This window comes from Oncorhynchus tshawytscha, linkage group LG22 (genome assembly GCF_018296145.1).
Source record: "Oncorhynchus tshawytscha isolate Ot180627B linkage group LG22, Otsh_v2.0, whole genome shotgun sequence".
Lineage (NCBI taxonomy): Eukaryota > Metazoa > Chordata > Actinopteri > Salmoniformes > Salmonidae > Oncorhynchus > Oncorhynchus tshawytscha.
This window is the reverse complement of record NC_056450.1, coordinates 22,192,634-22,211,515: the sequence shown is the minus strand read 5'-3', so window position 1 is coordinate 22,211,515 and position 18,882 is coordinate 22,192,634. Positions and strand designations below refer to the sequence as shown.

The 18,882-nt window shown below is 41.9% G+C and overlaps 1 protein-coding gene and 1 long non-coding RNA gene across 3 annotated transcripts in view; one reads left to right on the top strand and one right to left on the bottom strand.

Annotated features, from left to right (window-relative positions):
* Positions 1-13,989: 13,989 nt before the first annotated feature.
* On the bottom strand, positions 13,990-14,664 carry LOC121840449. Its single transcript, XR_006079637.1, has 2 exons — positions 14,524-14,664; positions 13,990-14,409 (listed from the first exon to the last, which is right to left on the bottom strand). It is a non-coding gene; the product is annotated as an uncharacterized LOC121840449 (long non-coding RNA).
* Positions 14,665-15,134: 470 nt separating this feature from the next.
* LOC112222085 (nucleolar protein 4-like) overlaps positions 15,135-18,882 on the top strand; it is a 143,369-nt gene continuing 139,621 nt past the window's right edge. For both annotated transcript variants that reach the window (XM_042303933.1, XM_042303932.1), the window contains exon 1: positions 15,135-15,473. In XM_042303933.1, the coding sequence (XP_042159867.1) occupies positions 15,135-15,473 (339 nt within the window). The remainder of the gene's footprint in view (positions 15,474-18,882) is intronic.

Sequence of the window (18,882 nt, the reverse complement as noted above, 5' to 3'; positions counted from 1 at the left end):
TGTCTGTGTGGGTGGACCATTTCAGATTGTCAGTGACGTGTACACCGAGGAACTTGAAGCTTTTCCCCTTCTCCACTGCGGTCCTGTCGATGTGGATAGGGGTGTGCTCCCTCTGTTGTTTCCTGAAGTCCACGATCAGCTCCTTCATTTAGTTGACGTTGAGGGAGGGGTTATTTTCCTGGCACCACTCTGCCAGGACCCTCACCTCCTTGTCATTGTTGGTAATCAGGCCTACTGCTGTTGTGTCGTCTGCAAACTTGACGATAGAGTTGGAGACGCCTCATGGGTTAACAGGGAGTACAGGAGGGGGCTGAGCACGCACCCTTGTGGGGCCCCTGTGTGGGGCCCCTGTGTTGAGGATCAGCAAAGTGGAGGTGTTATTTCCTACCTTCACCACCTTGGGCAGCCCGTCAGTAAGTCCAGGGCCCAGTTGCACAGGGCGGGGTTCAGACCCAGGGCTCTGAGCTTAATGATAAGCTTGGAGGGTACAATGGTGTTGAAGGATGAGCTATAGTCAATGAACAGCATTCTTACATAGGTTTTCTTCTTGTCCAGATGGGACAGGGCAGTGTGCAGTGCGTTGGCAATTGCATTGTCCGTGGACCTATTGGGGCAGTATGCAAATTGAAGTGGGTCTAGGGTGTCAGGTAATGTAGAGGTGATATGATCCATAACTAGCCTCTCAGAACACGTCCTGATGACAGGAGTGAGTGCTACGGGGCGATAGTTATTTAGTTCAGTTACCTTTGCTCACTTGGGTACAGGAACGATTATGGACATCTTGAAGCAAGTGGGGACAGCAGACTTCAATATGTCCGTAAACACTCAAGCTAGCTGGTCTGCGCATGCTCTGAAGACACGGTTAGTGAGGCCGTCTGAATCGGCAACCTTGCAAGGGTTAACACTCTTAAATGTCTTACTCATGTCAGCCATGGAGAACGAGAGCTCACAGTCCTTGTAAGTGGACCGCGTCGGTGGCACTGTGTTATCCTCAAAGCGGGCGAAGAGCAAGACGTCGGTGTCCCCGACATGGTTGGTTTTCCCTTTGTAATCCATGATTGTCTGTAGACCCTGCCACATATGTCTCATGTCTGAGCCGTTGAATTCTGACTCCACTTCACTTGTCAGTGTTCCAAATGGGACATTATTTTTCTCTTTTTACTTAAACTTACAAACATCATCAGATAGCACTGGAATGACATTCACATTCATGGGATGGGTGGCCAAAAATAACTAACTGAAGGCCACACCCCCATTGAGCCATGAATATGATCGCATTGAGGCATACTGTATGTCTCTGTGCTTCTATGTCTATATGCACCATGCCTACTTCATTTGTTCATTTACCAAACAAGCTCATAATCTAGTGCCTTTATCACAGTCGTATTGACTGTATTTTAGCTTTAATTAACTTTAAAAATACAACATTTTCTCTCAGCCTCATTGCAAAATGTATAGACTTGCAGGAAGGTAGCTGTTCTATATTTTTCTATATTTTCTTTTTGATTTCGGCACATTTGAAAATGTGGCACTGAATCCCCCATGTGGCACTGAATCCCCCATGTGGCACTGAATCCCCCATGTGGCACTGTTTCAGCATTGTCTCAATGAAGAGTTAAGCGTTCAACTAGCCACGTGATATGTAGGCATAGTTACAACCACTGTCATAGTACAGATGAAGCCTGAGCTGGAATGTGAAGCTAACTGAAGCTGGCTAGATAGAAAACCCTGAGTAGATCTAGCTTCAATCATAGTATAGCCCTCTGGGAGCATTGGAAACGTGGGAAACATATCAAATTAGCTGCCAATTAACATTTCTAAAGTGTGTCATTAATTGATTTTAACTACTGCAAAATGCATAATAATTAGCAGACCACGTAAACTGAGTTTGAATAAACTTTCTGAAACCCCAAATTCTTGTGTGAACGCAATTGACGGTGATGGTGAAACAAACACAGAACCGAGCTGCTCAAATCTCCAACCACAATAAGGACTAGAACCTAAAAAGGGTATTCAGCTGTCCCTATAGGAGAACCCTTGGAGAACTATTTTTGGTTCCAGGTTGCTTTGGGTTCTATGTAAAACCCCTTCCAGAGGGTTCTACATGGAACCCAAAAGGGTTCTATCTGGAACCAAAAAGGATTCTACCTGGAAGCAAAAAAAATGGTTCTACTTTTGTGACAGGTGAAGAACCCTTTTGGAACCCTTCTTTCTAAGAGTGTAGGCCTATATACGTTAGGAAATGGGTTTGATAAGAAAATAATGACAATAAATACTGAGGTTATCCTCATACAGCGTAATAACAAATGTTTAGGAATGAATTCGGCAAGAGGTAGTCAATCAAACTAATCCATTAATTAATCCATTGAATTAAAATTGTGTTCTCTTCTCACTGTGCGAGGCTGGTGCTAGGCTGCATTGTCACAACAACTATTTGAGGAAGAAAGAATAAGTCTGCCTGCATTTAATATTTAACCAGGGAAGGCACAGATATATTTTTGATAAGTGAACCCTGGGCAAGAAAAGCAGCATATTTTTCATTACACAACAGTAACGGGGCTACATTTATTTAGTAAAATATCTCTGGATTATTTTCTACTGCATACACAGCGTTCCATCTGCACTGCGTAGAACATAGGCTTATAGATATTTATCATAGAACCAACAGATCTATCGTAGAACCTACCGATATATCTTACCAGCAATCATATACAGCTTCCTCGTAATGTAGGCCTACTATAAACCTACACATTGGAGCAACATGCCAAAACTGATATTAATCTGGTGGAGCTTTTGAAGCCAAACATGTATTTATCTGTTTGGTTTCCTGATTTCTATATGTGTTCTAGATGGTGATGTATGGCTGAAAGCATCAGAATATTGAATCAGTCAGACTGACTGACTGCTTGACTGGGGTTGGGCCAGCAACTGAAATGGCGCTGGTTCGAATACCCAAGATGACAAGGTGAAAAATCGATCAATTTGCCCTTGAGCAAGGCACTTAACCATAATTGGATCCAGGGGTGCTGTACTACTATGGCTGACCCTGTAAAAAACACATTTCACTGCATCTATCCGGTGTATGTGACAATAAAACATGTTTTTGTGGGTTTTTTTTTTGGTACAGTATACAGTAGGTCTGCTATTGAGAGACATAGATCTGGTACACAGCACAGAGACCTCCTCAGTGACACAGTTCAACCTGTGGGTTATTTCTATGTGTTTCGACGCTCTAACTGTTTCCACCGTTTGTGGCTGTCTCTCTGAGGTTGTGTCTGTGTGTGTCTGTATATGTCTGTGCATGTGCGTGTGCATGCGCACACAGTATACCCCCCTATTGTGTGCATGACAGTATACCATCATAATAAATAACATCCCCAGATTTATTTACAGAGCTGTGTAAATCAATGTGTGTGTGTGTATGTCTGCATCCATGTATGCAAGTGTGTGTGCTGGTATGTTGTTGGTGTGTGATAGTCGTTCCTAGGACCCTGCCTGCACACACAGACAGGCAGAGGCAGGATGGCAGGGATCAGGCGTCCTGACCGCCCACTTGCAGTCCCTCCAGCTGACTGCCGTCATGGCAACGCAGAGCTCCAGCTAGCCGAGTAAGTGAGGCAAGGAAAGGGAGCAGAGCAGTGAGGTTGTGTGTGTGTGTGTGTGTGTGTGTGTGTGTGTGTGTGTGTGTGTGTGTGTGTGTGTGTGTGTGTGTGTGTGTGTGTGTGTGTGTGTGTGTGTGAAGCCAGGAGCAGGACAGCCTCAGCAGGCAGGCAGGGGGATGCATCAGCCACCGGCCCAGGGGCAGACACCAGCCACTGTCTCTGTGTGCCTGTCTTTTAATATGTGTGTGTGTGTCTATATTTCTCTATTCTACATTTCCATTTTTGATTCCGTCTTTGATTCTTGTAGTCTTTTGACATTCTGAGTGTAGGATTTCAGCTTTGAAAGTCTGTGTGTGTCTGTAGGGGTAAGGGAGTTAGCTTGATTTGACTTGCTTTAGGTCAGGGGGAGGAAGATATGCTCTCTCCATGTATACAGGAGGAACAAGCTAGTGTGTGTCGGGGAACAGAAAAGGGCTGTGTGTGTGTGTGTGGGGGGGGGGTTAGGAGAAGATAATATCTCCATTATTTCTGAGGAAGGGCTTTGTGTTTGTGTGTGTGTGTGAGCAAGACAATGTTTGTTCTGCATACTACTAATTAAGAGATAGGATCATCCTCTGTTCAATTTAGACTCAATAACTCCCTGCTATGCAAATCATCCTATTTATAACCATAAACAAACAAACCTCAATAGCATTTCCACTTATGGAATCATATTGTCAGTTTCTATATAAATTCTTCATTTTCATAGCACATGTGTGGCCTACTGAGGTCGCCTATCATTGATTTATTTTCGGGATAGTTTCAGTCATTTGCCATTTTAACATTTTCATTGGACATGTGAGGATAAATAAAGATTTTATGGAGATTAATTGTAGATATCGACTAGAGTTGGGGTTCATATGTGGTATAAGTATATTGCTCTGTGTAGTGTGAAGGCCTATCCCACTGGGCACACCACGTAATTTCAAAGTGGATATTTGGTTGAGACGTTGATCAATGAGATTTCAACCTTTAGTAACCCACTCGAAAAGACTGCCAGAAGTTTGTGGAATTCCCAATGTGTTATCACTATGATTTCAACCATCTAAAAGCACAACCAAATTCCAATGGAAAAACAATGTCTGTTTGTTTAACCATCTAAATGTGTTATCTCAGCTTAATCTAATAGCACATCCAAATGACCTGGATTCAGTGGTGTAAAGTACTTAAATAAAAATACTTAAAAGTACTACTTAAGTAGTTTTTGGAGGTATATTTACTTTACTTTACTATTTATATTTTGGACAACTTTTACTTCACTACATTCCTAAAGAAAATAATGTACATTTTACTCCTTACATTTTCCCTGACACCCAAAAGTACTCGTTACATTTTCAATGATTAGCAGGACAGGAAAATGGTCCAATTCCACACACTCATCAAGAGAACATCCCTGGTCATCCCTACTGCCTCTGACCTGGCGGACTCACTAAACAGAGAACATCCCTGGTCATCCCTACTGCCTCTGACCTGGCGGACTCACTAAACAGAGAACATCCCTGGTCATCCCTACTGCCTCTGACCTGGCGGACTCACTAAACAGAGAACATCCCTGGTCATCCCTACTGCCTCTGATCTGGAGGACTCACTAAACAGAGGACATCCCTGGTCATCCCTACTGCCTCTGACCTGGCGGACTCACTAAACAGAGAACATCCCTGGTCATCGCTACTGCCTCTGACCTGGCAGACTCACTAAACAGAGAACATTCCTGGTCATCCCTACTGCCTCTGATCTGGCGGACACACTAAACAGAGAACATCCCTGGTCATCCCTACTGCCTCTGATCTGGAGGACACACTAAACAGAGAACATCCCTGGTCATCCCTACTGCCTCTGATCTGGAGGACTCACTAAACAGAGAACATCCCTGGTCATCCCTACTGCCTCTGATCTGCCGGACACACTAAACAGAGAACATCCCTGGTCATCCCTACTGCCTCTGATCTGGAGGACTCACTAAACAGAGAACATCCCTGGTCATCCTTACTGCCTCTGACCTGGCAGACACACTAAACACAAATTATTCGTTTTGTAAATTATGTCTGAGTGTTGGAGTGTGCCCCTGGCTATCCGTAAATGAATAAAACATGAAAATGGTGCTGTCTAGTTTGCTTAATATAACGAATTTGAAATTATTTATCCTTTTACAATTGATACTTAAATATATTTGAGCAATTACATTTACTTTTGATACTGAAGTACATTTAAAATCAAATACTTTTAGACTTTTACTCCAATGGTATTTTACTGGGTCACTTTCACTTTTACTTGAGTCATTTCCTATTAAGGTATCTTTACTTTTACTCAAGTATGACAATTGGGTACTTTTTCCACCACTGTTTGGATTGCAGTTGAACTTACATAGTGCAAGTGATCAATGCTGTTGTAAATTCTGCACAGATTATTATAGCAATTGTGAACATCTCCATAGACCTGCAACCTTTGCATGCTTTCTATGGACACGCTCTCTATGAGAACATAAGAAGAAATGTATAGTCACTGTCGGCTAACCTCAAAATGTGGCCATGGACGTGTTACTCATTTTAAGGTTGAATAACACCAACTAACACTACTTGACACCCAGTGTCATAACAAGTAACCTTTATTTAACAAGGCAAGTCAGTTAAGAACAATTTATTATTTACAATGACCGCCTACCGGGGAACAGTGGGTTATTTAGAGGCAGAATGACAGATTTCTACCTTGTCAGCTTGGGGATTTGATCCAGCAACCTTTAGGTTACTGGCCCAACTAGGCTACGTGCCGCCATGTCATAATATGTCATAACAGCTGACATAACTTGTCAAAACCTGTCATAATATGGTCATAACACTGTCATGACACATATTTACACTTGTTGTGAAATATATTGTGTTATTGTATGGCTGGTTATGACACCTACTTAATAAGTGTTAAAACACAAATTTATTCAAATGAGCTTTTTCCTACAAAGAAGTTTACTTTTGTTTGAAAGTTTTATTTCTTAAATCCTTCGCTGTTGATGTGATGAATTCTTTACAGTGTTTCTTTCATCATTTTCACCCCCCAAGCCAATTCCTCCTTTGGCCGCCTTTCATTCCAGTTCTCTGCTGCCAATGACTGGAACGAATTGCAAAAATCACAGAAGCTGGAGACTCAAATCTCCCTCACTAACTTTAAGCACCAGCTGTCAGAGCGCCTCACAGATCACTGCACCTGTACATAGCCCATCTGTAAATAGCCCATCCAACTACCTCATCCCCATACTCTTGTTTTTGTATTTATTTTTGCTCCTTTGCACCCCAGAATCCTTAATTGCACATTCATCTTCTGCACATCTATCACTCCAGTGTTTAATTGTAATTATTTCGCCACTATGGCCTATTTATTGCCTTACCTCCCTTATCTTACCTCAAATGCACACACTGCACATAGACTTTTTTCTATTGTGCTATTGACTGTATGTTTGTTTATTCCATGTGTAACTCTGTGTTGTTTGTGTCGCACTGCTTTGCTTTATCTTGGCCATGTCGCAGTTGTAAATGAGAACTTGTTCTCAACTAGCCTACCTGGTTAAATAAAGGTGAAATAAAAAAAATGATATTTTTTAATTTTTTTAAATAACTTGTAGAAAATACACTTTATGACACTGACATGAAGCATTATGACCATCCAGTGTCACTTTACTTGGACTAAGAATATTCACTGTATGAAACTGTCAGGAAGCATTATAACTACCATAATCATATAAGCCAGATAGACCTATCACGTACAGTTGAAGTCGGAAGTTTACATACACTTCGGCTGGAGTCATTAAAACACATTTTTCAACAACTCCACAAATTTCTTGTTAGCAAACTATAGTTTTGGCAAGTCGGTTAGGACATCTACTTTGTGCATGACACAAGTCATTTTCCTAACAATTTTTTACATACAGATGATTTCACTTATAATTCACTGTATCACAATTCCGGTGGGTCAGAAGTTTACATACACTAAGTTGACTGTGCCTTTAAACAGCTTGTTCCAGAAAATGATGTCATGGCTTTAGAAGCTTCTGATAGGCTAATTGACATCATTTGAGTCAATTGGAGGTGTACCTGTGGATGTATTTCAAGGCCTAGCTTCAAACTCAGTGCCTCTTTGCTTGACATCATGGGAAAATTAAAAGAAATCAGCCAAGACCTCAGAAAAATAATTGTAAACCTCCACAAGTCTGGTTCATCCTGGGAGCAATTTCCAAATGCCTAAAGGTACCACGTTCATCTGTACAAACAATAGTATGCAAGTATATACACCATGGGACCACGCAGCCGTCATACTGCTCAGGAAGGAGACGCGTTCTGTCTCCTAGAGATTAACGTACTTTGGTGAGAAAAGTGCAAATCAATCCCAGAACAACAGCAAAGTACCTTGTGAAGATGTTGGAGGAAACAGGTACAAAAGTATCTATATCCACAGTAAAACGAGTCCTATATTGACATAACCTGAAAGGCCACTCAGCAAGGAAGAAGCCACTGCACCAAAGCCGAAAAAAGAAAAAAAAAGCCAGACTACGGTTTGCAACTGCACATGGGGACAGAGATCGTACTTTTTGGAGAAATGTCCTCTGGTCTGATTAAACAAAAATAGAACTGTTTGGCCATAATGACCATTGTTATGTTGGATGGAAAAAGGGGGATGCTTGCAAGCCGAAGAACACCATCCCAACCGTGAAGCATGGGGGTGGCAACATCATGTTGTGGAGGTGCTTTGCTGCAGGAGGGACTGGTACACTTCACAAAATAGATGGCATGATGAAGATGGAAACTTATGTAGATATATTGAAGCAACTTCTCAAGACATCAGTCAAGAAGTTGAAGCTTGGCTGCAAATGGGTCTTCCAAATGGAGAATGACCCCAAGCATACTTCCGAAGTCTTGGCAAAATTGCTTAAGGACAACAAAGTCAAGGTATTGGAGTGGCCATCATAAAGCCCTGACCTCAATCCTATAGACAATTTGTGGGCAGAACTGAAAAAGCGTGTGCGAGCAAGGAGGCCTACAAACCTGACTCAGTTACACCAGCTCTGTCAGGAGGAATGGGCCAAAATTCACCCAACGTATTGTGGGAAGCTTGTGGAAGGCTATCCAAAACATTTGACCCAAGTTAAACAATTTAAAGGCAATGCCACCAAATACTAATTGAGTGTATGTAAACTTCTGAACCACTGGGAATGTGATGAAAGAAATAAGAGCTGAAATAAATCATTCTCTGTACTATTATTCTGACATTTCACATTCTTAAAATAAAGTGCTGATCCTAACTGACCTAAGGCAGGGATTTTTTACTAGGATTAAATGTCAGGAATTGCGAAAAACAGAGTTTAAATGTAGTTTGCTAAGGTGTATGTAAACTTCCGACTTCAACTGTACATCCCCTTATATCAGTCATCAGTCAAAAAGAGGGTGCCTTGTCCTTCTCCTGACATTTGCCCCTGCATTCATCCCAGGCATCAGCAACAGACCATTGGGGTAGGTGCATGTCTGACATCAATGTGTGCGCAATTACAATGATAATTTAATATGGTCAATTAAAAAAATAAATGTATATATATATAACATAAACATTCTGTTGACACGTAGGCTATGGTGTAATTGAATGCTTTGCCTTGTGTGATAGGTTTTTACACTCTTATGTAGTGTCATAACCAGCTATAAAATAACACAATAAGAGGTCTAAATATGTGTCATGACAGTGTTATGGCCATATTATAACAGGTAATGACAAGTTACAGCTGAGTGTCATAACGTGTTATGAAAGTGTAACGTGTTATGCAAAGTGTTACCTTTGTAGAGAAAGTGGCATTAAAGCCAGAGTAAGTCAGTGGCACAGATGTAACTATCCAAGAGAAGATACATCTCCTTCAAATGTTGATATTTGGTTGTGTTAACAACCAAACACAATTGAATATCCAGTTTGTCTACAAATGAATAATTAAAGTGTTGGATTCACATCTCCATCTCAACCAAAAATCTAGGTTAAAGAATAGGACTTAATCTAATCAAACTTGAAATGCGCTTTAAATAAAGTTAGATTTGATTTAGTGGAGATGTCAATCCAATATATCAATTATACATTTTCTGACCAATTTGAAATCAACCAAAGCTTAAAACCCTATATGTATTGTCTATTTTTAGTGGAACCTTGGGTTGAATTGAAACAGTAGCTGTTGATGACTTTGTAAATGCTGTAAAGATCTAAATAGCATCATTGATGATATATGATTGATGAAGTGTGGTTACATTTAATTTCCTCTGTTAAACCTACTCTTTGGAATGACTTCAATAGCTGCAGTGAATATATTGAGTTATTTAAGAAATCTCTCAATCATCATTCTCACAATAGCACATTGGTAGTAGTCAGTGACAAATATCAATGCTAAGAAGAGCTTGGTTAAAACCCTGGACCAAATGAAGCTGTAGTAGGAGGTGCTATCCAGCCTATAGGTTTTTTTTCGGATAGTGGATATAACATTGAAGATCTGACATTGTTTCAAAGGTACAAATTCAACATATTTTATACAAGGTTTGTCTATGTTGAAAATGGGTTACAATGATGACTTAATCCTGTGGTTGAAATTTCTCCCTCAAAACAACAGTAGATTCCACGTCACAATATGTTGACAAATTAAGTTGAAACCATGTAGATTTAACCAGTTTGTGCCCAGTGGGATGTTTCTGTACATATCAATGTAAATGCATTTGCACACTACAACACTCCAGTGTTTCCCAATCCTGGTCCTGGGGACACAAAGGCTGCATTTATACAGGCAATCCAATTCAGAATGTTTTTTTTTCTCTCACAAATTGGTCTTTTGACCAATCGGATAACCTCTGAGAAAGCTGATGTGAAAAGATCTGATGTGGTAGGTCAAAAGACCACCTAGTGGAAAAAATATCAGAATTGGGCTGCCTGTGTAAATGTAGCCAAAGAGGTACACATTTTATTTTTGCCTTAGCACTGACACACCTGACTCTAATCAAAGGTTTTAAAGGCTTTAAAGGCTTTTTCAATTAAAGGCCCAATGGACAAAAGTAGCTTTTTAGCAAAAAAAAATATTTCTCAAGCGAGAGTTTAGCTAGTTCTGTCTGGGAGTGGTCTAAGTGGGGAGGGGAAAACTGAAAACTGCCTGTTATTGGCAGAGAGGTTTGGAACTCTCTTTGTTAATGGTCCATTAACCAATTTACAGCACGGTGATGTGACCATGGAAAGCCGGACATGAAACTCCCACCCAACCTGCTGATTAGAAGGTCCTGTGTAGATTGTATTTTCTACCAGCAACTATCGGGAAATAACACAGAATATTGTTTTTTACACTTTTGCAGTGTTAGGTTCATCTGCTGTTGTCCATATGATATATAAAATGAATTTGGACTAACCTGGGCCTTTAAGTGTGTTGGTTCTTTTTATTTTACAGATGAAGAGATTATTTGACAGAGAACAGACAGATATTGTAAGTTTGAATGACAGTGTCAGATAATCACTAATCACTGGCTCACTGTAACAGAACCAAAACAAGCCAACTCAGTCAGGACAGACCCATAAAGTTGAGAGCTGCCCTGGCGCCAGGCAGCGGTTATGATTTCAACAGACTTTTCGCAGAAACAGGAATGAAGGGTTAACCGCACATGACTAACAATTTTTCTCAAAAACCGTCCGGTCGCTTAGTTCCAGGAGCCCCAAGACGAAAAAGGGGAAAGGAGGCAGATGAGGGAGGAGGAAGACGGGTGCGTTTTGTAATACACTTTCACTTCCCATGGTGGAGGTCTATTCTATTTCGATCCCCTCTGTTTTTGCTTTATTCCTCTGGGGCAGGGGCTCTCACTCATGCAGAGATGAGCCCAAAAACACACCAAAAACATGGTTGAATGTCAATGTAACGTCAACCCAACGTTAGTTCTAAAGCCAACGTTATGGTTCCTTTGAGTGTAGCCTGTCTTGATAGTTGTTGTTGGGAGCCCCTGCCCTGCTGTATTCCGTTTCCTCCATGGTTCTGTGGTGGGGCTCTGAAGGCCTGGTTGGGCCTTGTTTTTCACAGGAACAGGTGTCACCCCAACTGCCCACAACCAGCGGTGAGAGAGGGTTGGAACTACGCAGAGACAATGAGACCACTGTGGCAACATCAGGCACATGTGTATGCACTGACTGTACAGGCACACATCGACACACATATCCAAGCACAGTGCTGCAATGCTTTGACAGAGAACTGACAGATGTAGGCTACGTTGTTGTGTGTCCTATGCCCCCCTCTCATGCACAAACCATAGAACTACATAGCATCATAATGAATAAACTCAGTTAATTTTAGATGCTATTTTTTATTAATCCCATTCCCTTTACGTATTCTTAACTTGTTAACTGGTAGAGGTGAGAGACTAGGGAGGAGAGGCAGTAATTTAAATGGTGTTTGAAAGCAACTCGTTGTAGCATCCCACACATCCGTTCTACAGGCTACATGGGCCGGACTCTAGTCCACTCTGACCTACTGGCTGCTAGGGTCAGTTATTGAGCAATAAGCATGACTTTTACTTCAACACAAGCTGTGATGCTCTGTAGATAAGCCCTTAATAACGGAACTTCAACTTAGTTGACTGGCCAAAGGACAAGGCAACTGGCAGGCATTCTTTTGAGATAAACTGTAATAAAGTTGTGATGTATTTTGGTGTATACAAGAAATGAGGACATGTGTGACACATCTGGTATCTTTCATTGATGGTGAGCTCTAATGGTGACAGTAGTCTTTATTGTAAAATTTAAGGGAAATCTCATTTTCTGAACAATCTCAATATGCAGCCCATCACTAACAATACACAAAAACTATATATATATTAGGGTTAGATGTCCTGTCCCAGGGGCTTATACACCCAGACAGGGCCCCTTCATTTGGTCACACAGTGCCCATTCTCCTGTCTGTACCAAGTCAACGATATGCCCAATCCGAAAACACTGCATCCACCAGTGTGGGTCTAAAGCCTACAGCCTTTGACACAACATCAGAGGCTTTTGGATCAAGTCGTGAATTAACCCTGCAGTTCTGGTATAAGTAGTGTAGGAATTTCCCCAGATTGTTTTCTTTCTCCTCATACAGCTAGGATACATACACTGATATATGAAATACAATGTTTCCTTTAATATCTGGGGAGTGACATGCACTGTACATACACATGTAGTATGGTATGGGCATACAGCGAGATCAATACACTCTTAGAAAAAAGGGTTCCAGATGGGTTCTTTGGCTGTCCTCATAGGAAAACCCTTTTTGGTTGCAGGAATAACTCTTTATGGTTCCAGGTAGAATCCTTTTGGGTTCCATGTAAAACTCTCTGTAAAGGGTTTTACATGGAACCCAAAGGAGTTCTTCCTGAAACCAAACATTATTAGTCAAAGGGTTCTCCTATGGGGACAGCTGAAGTACCCTTTTAGGTTCTAGATAGCACCTTTGTTTTTAAGAGTGTGGTGTTCTCATTTAAAAAAAAATGTACCTTGTATGTTCTGTGATGTATTTCACCTGGGGGAGCAGAAATAGTGGGTCAATATACTGGGTCATAAAATGCCATTGATCCAACTATGTTGGGTGGTTTGTGATTGGGCTGTAATGGGATCTTATGTTTTACATATTGTGTTGCCAAAGTAGGCCGTTCATCTAATCTATTGGATGTTATGAGCTATTATCAAAATTGTAACAGTCTGGAAGTATTTTGGGGTAAGGTATCCTATTTAGGTAAACTGAGCATCTAGACGGTTGTGTTATCCATTGCTATATGATATACTATACAGCTGACATGTTCAGTATGTAGCCTTCAAAATGATATGCATGGCCTGGTGAATGAAGAATAGGAATAGGTACAATCTTGCATTTATGGACTCTTGAGTAAAATCAGGCATATTGGACGTGTGTGGGCTCTCTTATTTTGATGTGTGAAAGTGTTTTTAGCAGAATTGTTTTTTGTGTTTTGCTTCATTGACTACAAGATTGGATGGAGCCACAAAAGGCCACTGACTGTTGAGAGAAAACTAAAACAGTTTAACTGACAATCTTTCTAAAACAAACACAGATCAGGTGGAGTCAAGCCACTCTAAGCAGAATATTGTCTTATAATGAAAACAATAGTGGGCTAGGATGATTTGGCTGTCTAAAAGACTCTGCCTCCAGAACACTTATAGCTGCAGCATGGGTTTGAATCCGGCACTGCTATTTCAACACTCTCCCCTCTCCATCTCTTTCATATCAAATAAACATAAAATATGTGAGGACTATGCCTACAATAATAACAATAATAATAATAATAATAAATAAATAAATAAATACATTTACTTAATTTAATTCCGTTATACATAGTATTTTTTATTATTATTATACCAATACAATAGGTTATCCAGTTATGACAATCTGGGTAGTGAAAATATAAAATATAAATTCAAATTTGATTGAAATTATAGCTCATATTTTACAATGTAGCCTACCAATCATGTGCTGGCTCAAACCCCTGCATTTCATACGAAATAGGTTTTCGTTACAATGGGTCAAAGAAAACGTGGGGGGAAAAGCACACATGAATTCTTCATGTCCATATCCATCAAACGAAAGAAACAGTGCCAATAGCTCCATTTAGTCCCGCATGGGACGGTCGGGCAGCCCCGCTTTGTGCGTTTCGACTTCTGGAACTGCACTTCCTGGATTTTAGCGAGCCATTCCGCGCACACATGTCCCATCGACGATACATGGTTTGTGGGTGTGTGGTATCTAGTGAAGAAGAACAAGAGCCTGTACATAATACCTACTATTCGCACACATGTATACTTTATCAATTTAAAGCTTTATCTAGGAGAGACATCGATGCGCTTTGATTTGCCTTACAGGAGATGGTTCGGGACGGCGGCATTCAAGTTCGATTCAAACAGGTGGAATACAGTAGGTGTCGGGTGGAGTTGGGTGGAGGAAGGTATCACGACAGCACGGGCTGCTATCTATCCTTCTAATTAGTAGCGGACCTGTGCAATATATGGACTCTGTCTTATTATATAGCCTTATTTATGTAAAATATTCTACCACGTTTGATTGTCTACTCCGGGACAGTAAAATTGTGATATTCAAACGGCGAATCTTTATTAGCTGGGAGACCATTGACACACAGGTGGGAGATACCCGTTTCTTAGGACGGCCCCTCTTTCAGTTCCTCAGAGCAGGATATGAGCTACTGACATTTGTTATTACCCTTTGGGACAGGAGGCGAACGTTTTCTGCTAACAGGTGTGAGAGAGAGCACACCAATCTTCATAGCCTGATACGGAATCCTTCCTCATTGTTCGCAGGAATATCAATCTAAGTCATATGTTGATCACTTTCTAGCCAAGAGAGATACATTTAACGGTTATTTGAAACATACATCGAATAAAATAGTGTATTATTAGTGTTTGGAAAGACCCCGTCCTCCTATTTAAAAAGACACGAGACATCAGAGAGAAACCATGTCAATGAAAAAACCCAGCTTGAATTTACCCAAAATGAGCAGAAACCCGGTGGTGTTGGAAGGAGAGATGTTCGGCGAATTTCAGGACTGGTGTCTCCGGACTTACGGGGACTCGGGTAAAACAAAGACAGTCACCCGGCGAAAATACAATAAGATTCTCCAGACCCTTTTACACACCGACGACTCCGACGCGGTCTACATCGAGAGCAACCACATCAACGCCAAATTCAAATTCTGGGTGAAATCCAAAGGGTTCCAGGTCGGGACCATTCAAGGGGACCTGAACAAGAATGGAGCCACTGACATACCTGTCCTGTACGTCCCCATCAAGGTGACGGTTAGTAAATGTTCGTCTTTCATTGCTCTGCGCGTAAATGTGTGTGTGGTCTATGATGCCCATATTTGCCCATATAAATGTATCTATTGAGTCCTCGCCCGCTACGGTTGCTCTACCATAACTTTCCCTGGACCTCTGATCCACCCCAAAAGGCCGTTCTTATCTTAAGATGACAGTCATTAATTCCTGTCCCTGCTGTCATGGGCCAGGCAGTGCCACTATGCGTACAGCGCTTCTATATTAAGCTACTACCCGGTTTGCGCAAATAGCATCGCCCTGATAATAATGATAGACAATGATTTTTGCAGCAAAGACAAATTAGGCTAAAAGCCCATATCAAGAGACACCTGATGGCATGATAGTCAAGTGTGTGTGTGTTTGCTTGCAGGCGTCCAAGCCACATTGGTTGGACCGATTGCGTTTTCATGGTTGTCGTGTTGCTGAAGAGACCGGGTAGAGAGAGAAGGTATATATAGATGCCCATCCCACCGCTAGCCCTTGTGCGCGCGTTTGTAGCTCACATTGGCAGCTGAGGGGGGGCAAATAAATGATAAAATACTGGTAAAAAGAAACAACAACATTCGTATGAGATATTTCATTCCTGGCATAGAGTACATTTGCCAGTTCCCAATATTTACATTATCTTGTCCATTTATGAATCAAAACAATTCAATGCTTCATTTCATATAGCCCTTCTATGATGAATATTAAAATATGTGATGCAGACATGGGTACAGCTGACAAACTGAAGAACTAATTCTATTTCACCTTTGTGCCTGGTGTCAGACAGTCAGTCTACACTTGAATTTGTGCAGCCTATTCTTTCAATGTTCTTCTAATAAGGTTTTGTATTGAAGGTTGAGGGGGGTAAACTGGCCTGAAAAGATAGACATCTGGGACTATAAATGACAATGTAACCTCAATGCCAGTCTATATAGATCCAGGTTCAGACAGAGACAACTAAAGATCATGCATCAACATCAAGGATTTCCAGAGATGATTACACATTTCACAGTCACCCATTCACCTGCTGAGCTTGTCTAATGCACCTGTTTGCTGCTGCTTATTTACATGCCTCAGCATCTGAGTCACATGAAAAGGTTGCGCTCCTGTCTGGTCCCCTCTTGATAATGTGTCTGTCCTAGATTTGAACAGGCTATTCTGAAACTCTCTCTCTCTCTCTCTCTCTCTCTCTCTCTCTCTCTCTCTCTCTCTCTCTCTCTCTCTCTCTCTCTCTCTCTCTCTCTCTCTCTCTCTCTCTCTCTCTCTCTCTCTCTCTCTCTCTCTCTCTCTCTCTCTCTCTCTCTCTCTCTCTCTCTCTCTCTCTCTCCATCTCCTTCTCCTCTGAGGTTGTCTGAAAGGATTCAATGGAGAGTCTGGTCATCTATAGGGGACATGCTGCTAGACAAGTGCTGAGTCTGTTATTTCTGTTCCAAACAGGGTCAAGGCTCTCTCTGATTGCTTTTGGAACATTTGTAAATGGCCACTGTTGAAAGTTTCTCTGTAGAAAGATATTATACAATACATGCCTTAAATATACTCAAAATGCAATCGCAAAAAGACATTAGTTACCCAGCTTTTGGCCACAGGCAGACAGACAGTCATATGACTTGTTGACTTGCTGAACTCCGATAGTAGGCTAATTTGTGCGGGCTGGATACAGAACATTTTTGAAGGAGCTGTTATTCCGCTCTCAGCTAAACACAGAGTCAACCCCACTCACTGCAGCGTCTTGGCAGAAGCTAAGGCAGAAGCGGTAAGTCTGCTTTTTGTCTTGAGGCAGCAGGGTCATATTTTGACTGACTGTGAGAGGCAGTTTGCTCTCACCCAGACCTGCTGCTATTTTATTTATTTCAGTGGGTCACGACAAGTGGAGAGTACTGTAGGTTTAACGCAGGAGAGATAGATCAATAGTGATGATGGAAACACTGTCTTGCTCCCTTCTGGGTTCTGTTAAGGTGCGTGAGCTTTCACCCTCACTGCTTGTTTTCTATTGGCGGTTTTGACCACTTGTAAATTGGACTGTTAGTGTGGGTGTGTGTGTCTGTTTGTTTGTGGAAGGAAGGGTGAATGTGTGTTTTTAGATGGGTAAGTTCTTATTGTGTGTGTGTGTGGTTATATGTGAGATTCCTGAGTGAGCAGGTTGTAAATGTGTTCTAAGTGCCAGTAGAGCCATGGCATGGTAGGCAGTGTGTGGATGAATGAGGCCAGAGCACTGGAAAGCTGCCTGAGGCCTGGAGAAACCTGGATGGAGGATGCCACACACACTGAACCCGCTCCCAACCTGTGTGCAAGTGCGTGTGTGTGTGTGTGTGTACATGTGTGCATGCATGTTCGCACAACAGACTAGAGTGTGTGTTTTATGATGGGTGAAAATGTGTGTAAGTGTGTAATTCCCTCACATACAGGTATTCAATGTTTGTGCAACAGGCAGCCATGTAGTACTGCTCCTTCACTTCCTGTGTTGGCACATAATTATATGTCTGGACAGTGTGGATCATCTTCGGTAGGTTTTTATTAAACTGCTCTGAAGGATGGCATCACTCTAGTGTAGAAAATAGACTTCAGACTAATGTTTTTAGGAGAAACATCCAGCCGTCAGATGGCAAATCAAAGACAGAAAAGGCTCCTCTTGCAGGAACTCTGTAAGAAATGTGACCTTTAGCATGATAACAACGGAGGATAAGATCATCTGAATCAACACTTAGTGAAGGAAAAACAGGTGGCCTTTTCACATTCCTGACCCGAACCAAAACATTACGAGCCAGCACAGTAGGATTCAGGTCGGCACGATAGTATGAAAATGGTCAAGGTGTGATCTTATTAAGAGAGAGTGGGGTGAGACAGCAGGACAGAGGTGTAGCACAGTAGCAGCACATTGAAAAACTGTCGGACAAAGGGAGAGAGGAACAATGGGACAGGCACAGCATTAGGAAGAGCGAGGACGAGGCAGTGAAAAAGAGAGAGGGACGGAGCGAGAAAGAGGGGAAGAGAAAATAGTGTGTGTTGCTGAGAGGAAGCAGCACCACAGCTTAGCCATCACATGGAGTTGACACCAGCGTCTCAGCGGCTCCTATTAATAGGTCTTAACGCTTTTCTCTTTCCTCCACTGGCAGAGGGCCCTCTCTCTCGTTCTCTCTTCCTCCCTCTCTCGCTCTCTCTCTCCCTCGATCTTTCTTTCGCTCGCTCGCTCCCCCCCTCCCTCTTCCTGCCTCTCTCTCTCTCTCTTCCTCCCTCTCTCTCTCACCTACTACTCCTGCTCTTAGAGAGGCCTGCCTTGGCTAAGTGCAGTTTGATCAATTGTTGCTGCTCTGTCCTCATGCTCTTCTCAACACGCTGTCTGTCAGCTGCTCTGTCCTCATGCTCTTCTCAACACACTGTCTGTTGCTGCTCTGTGCCCATGCTCTTC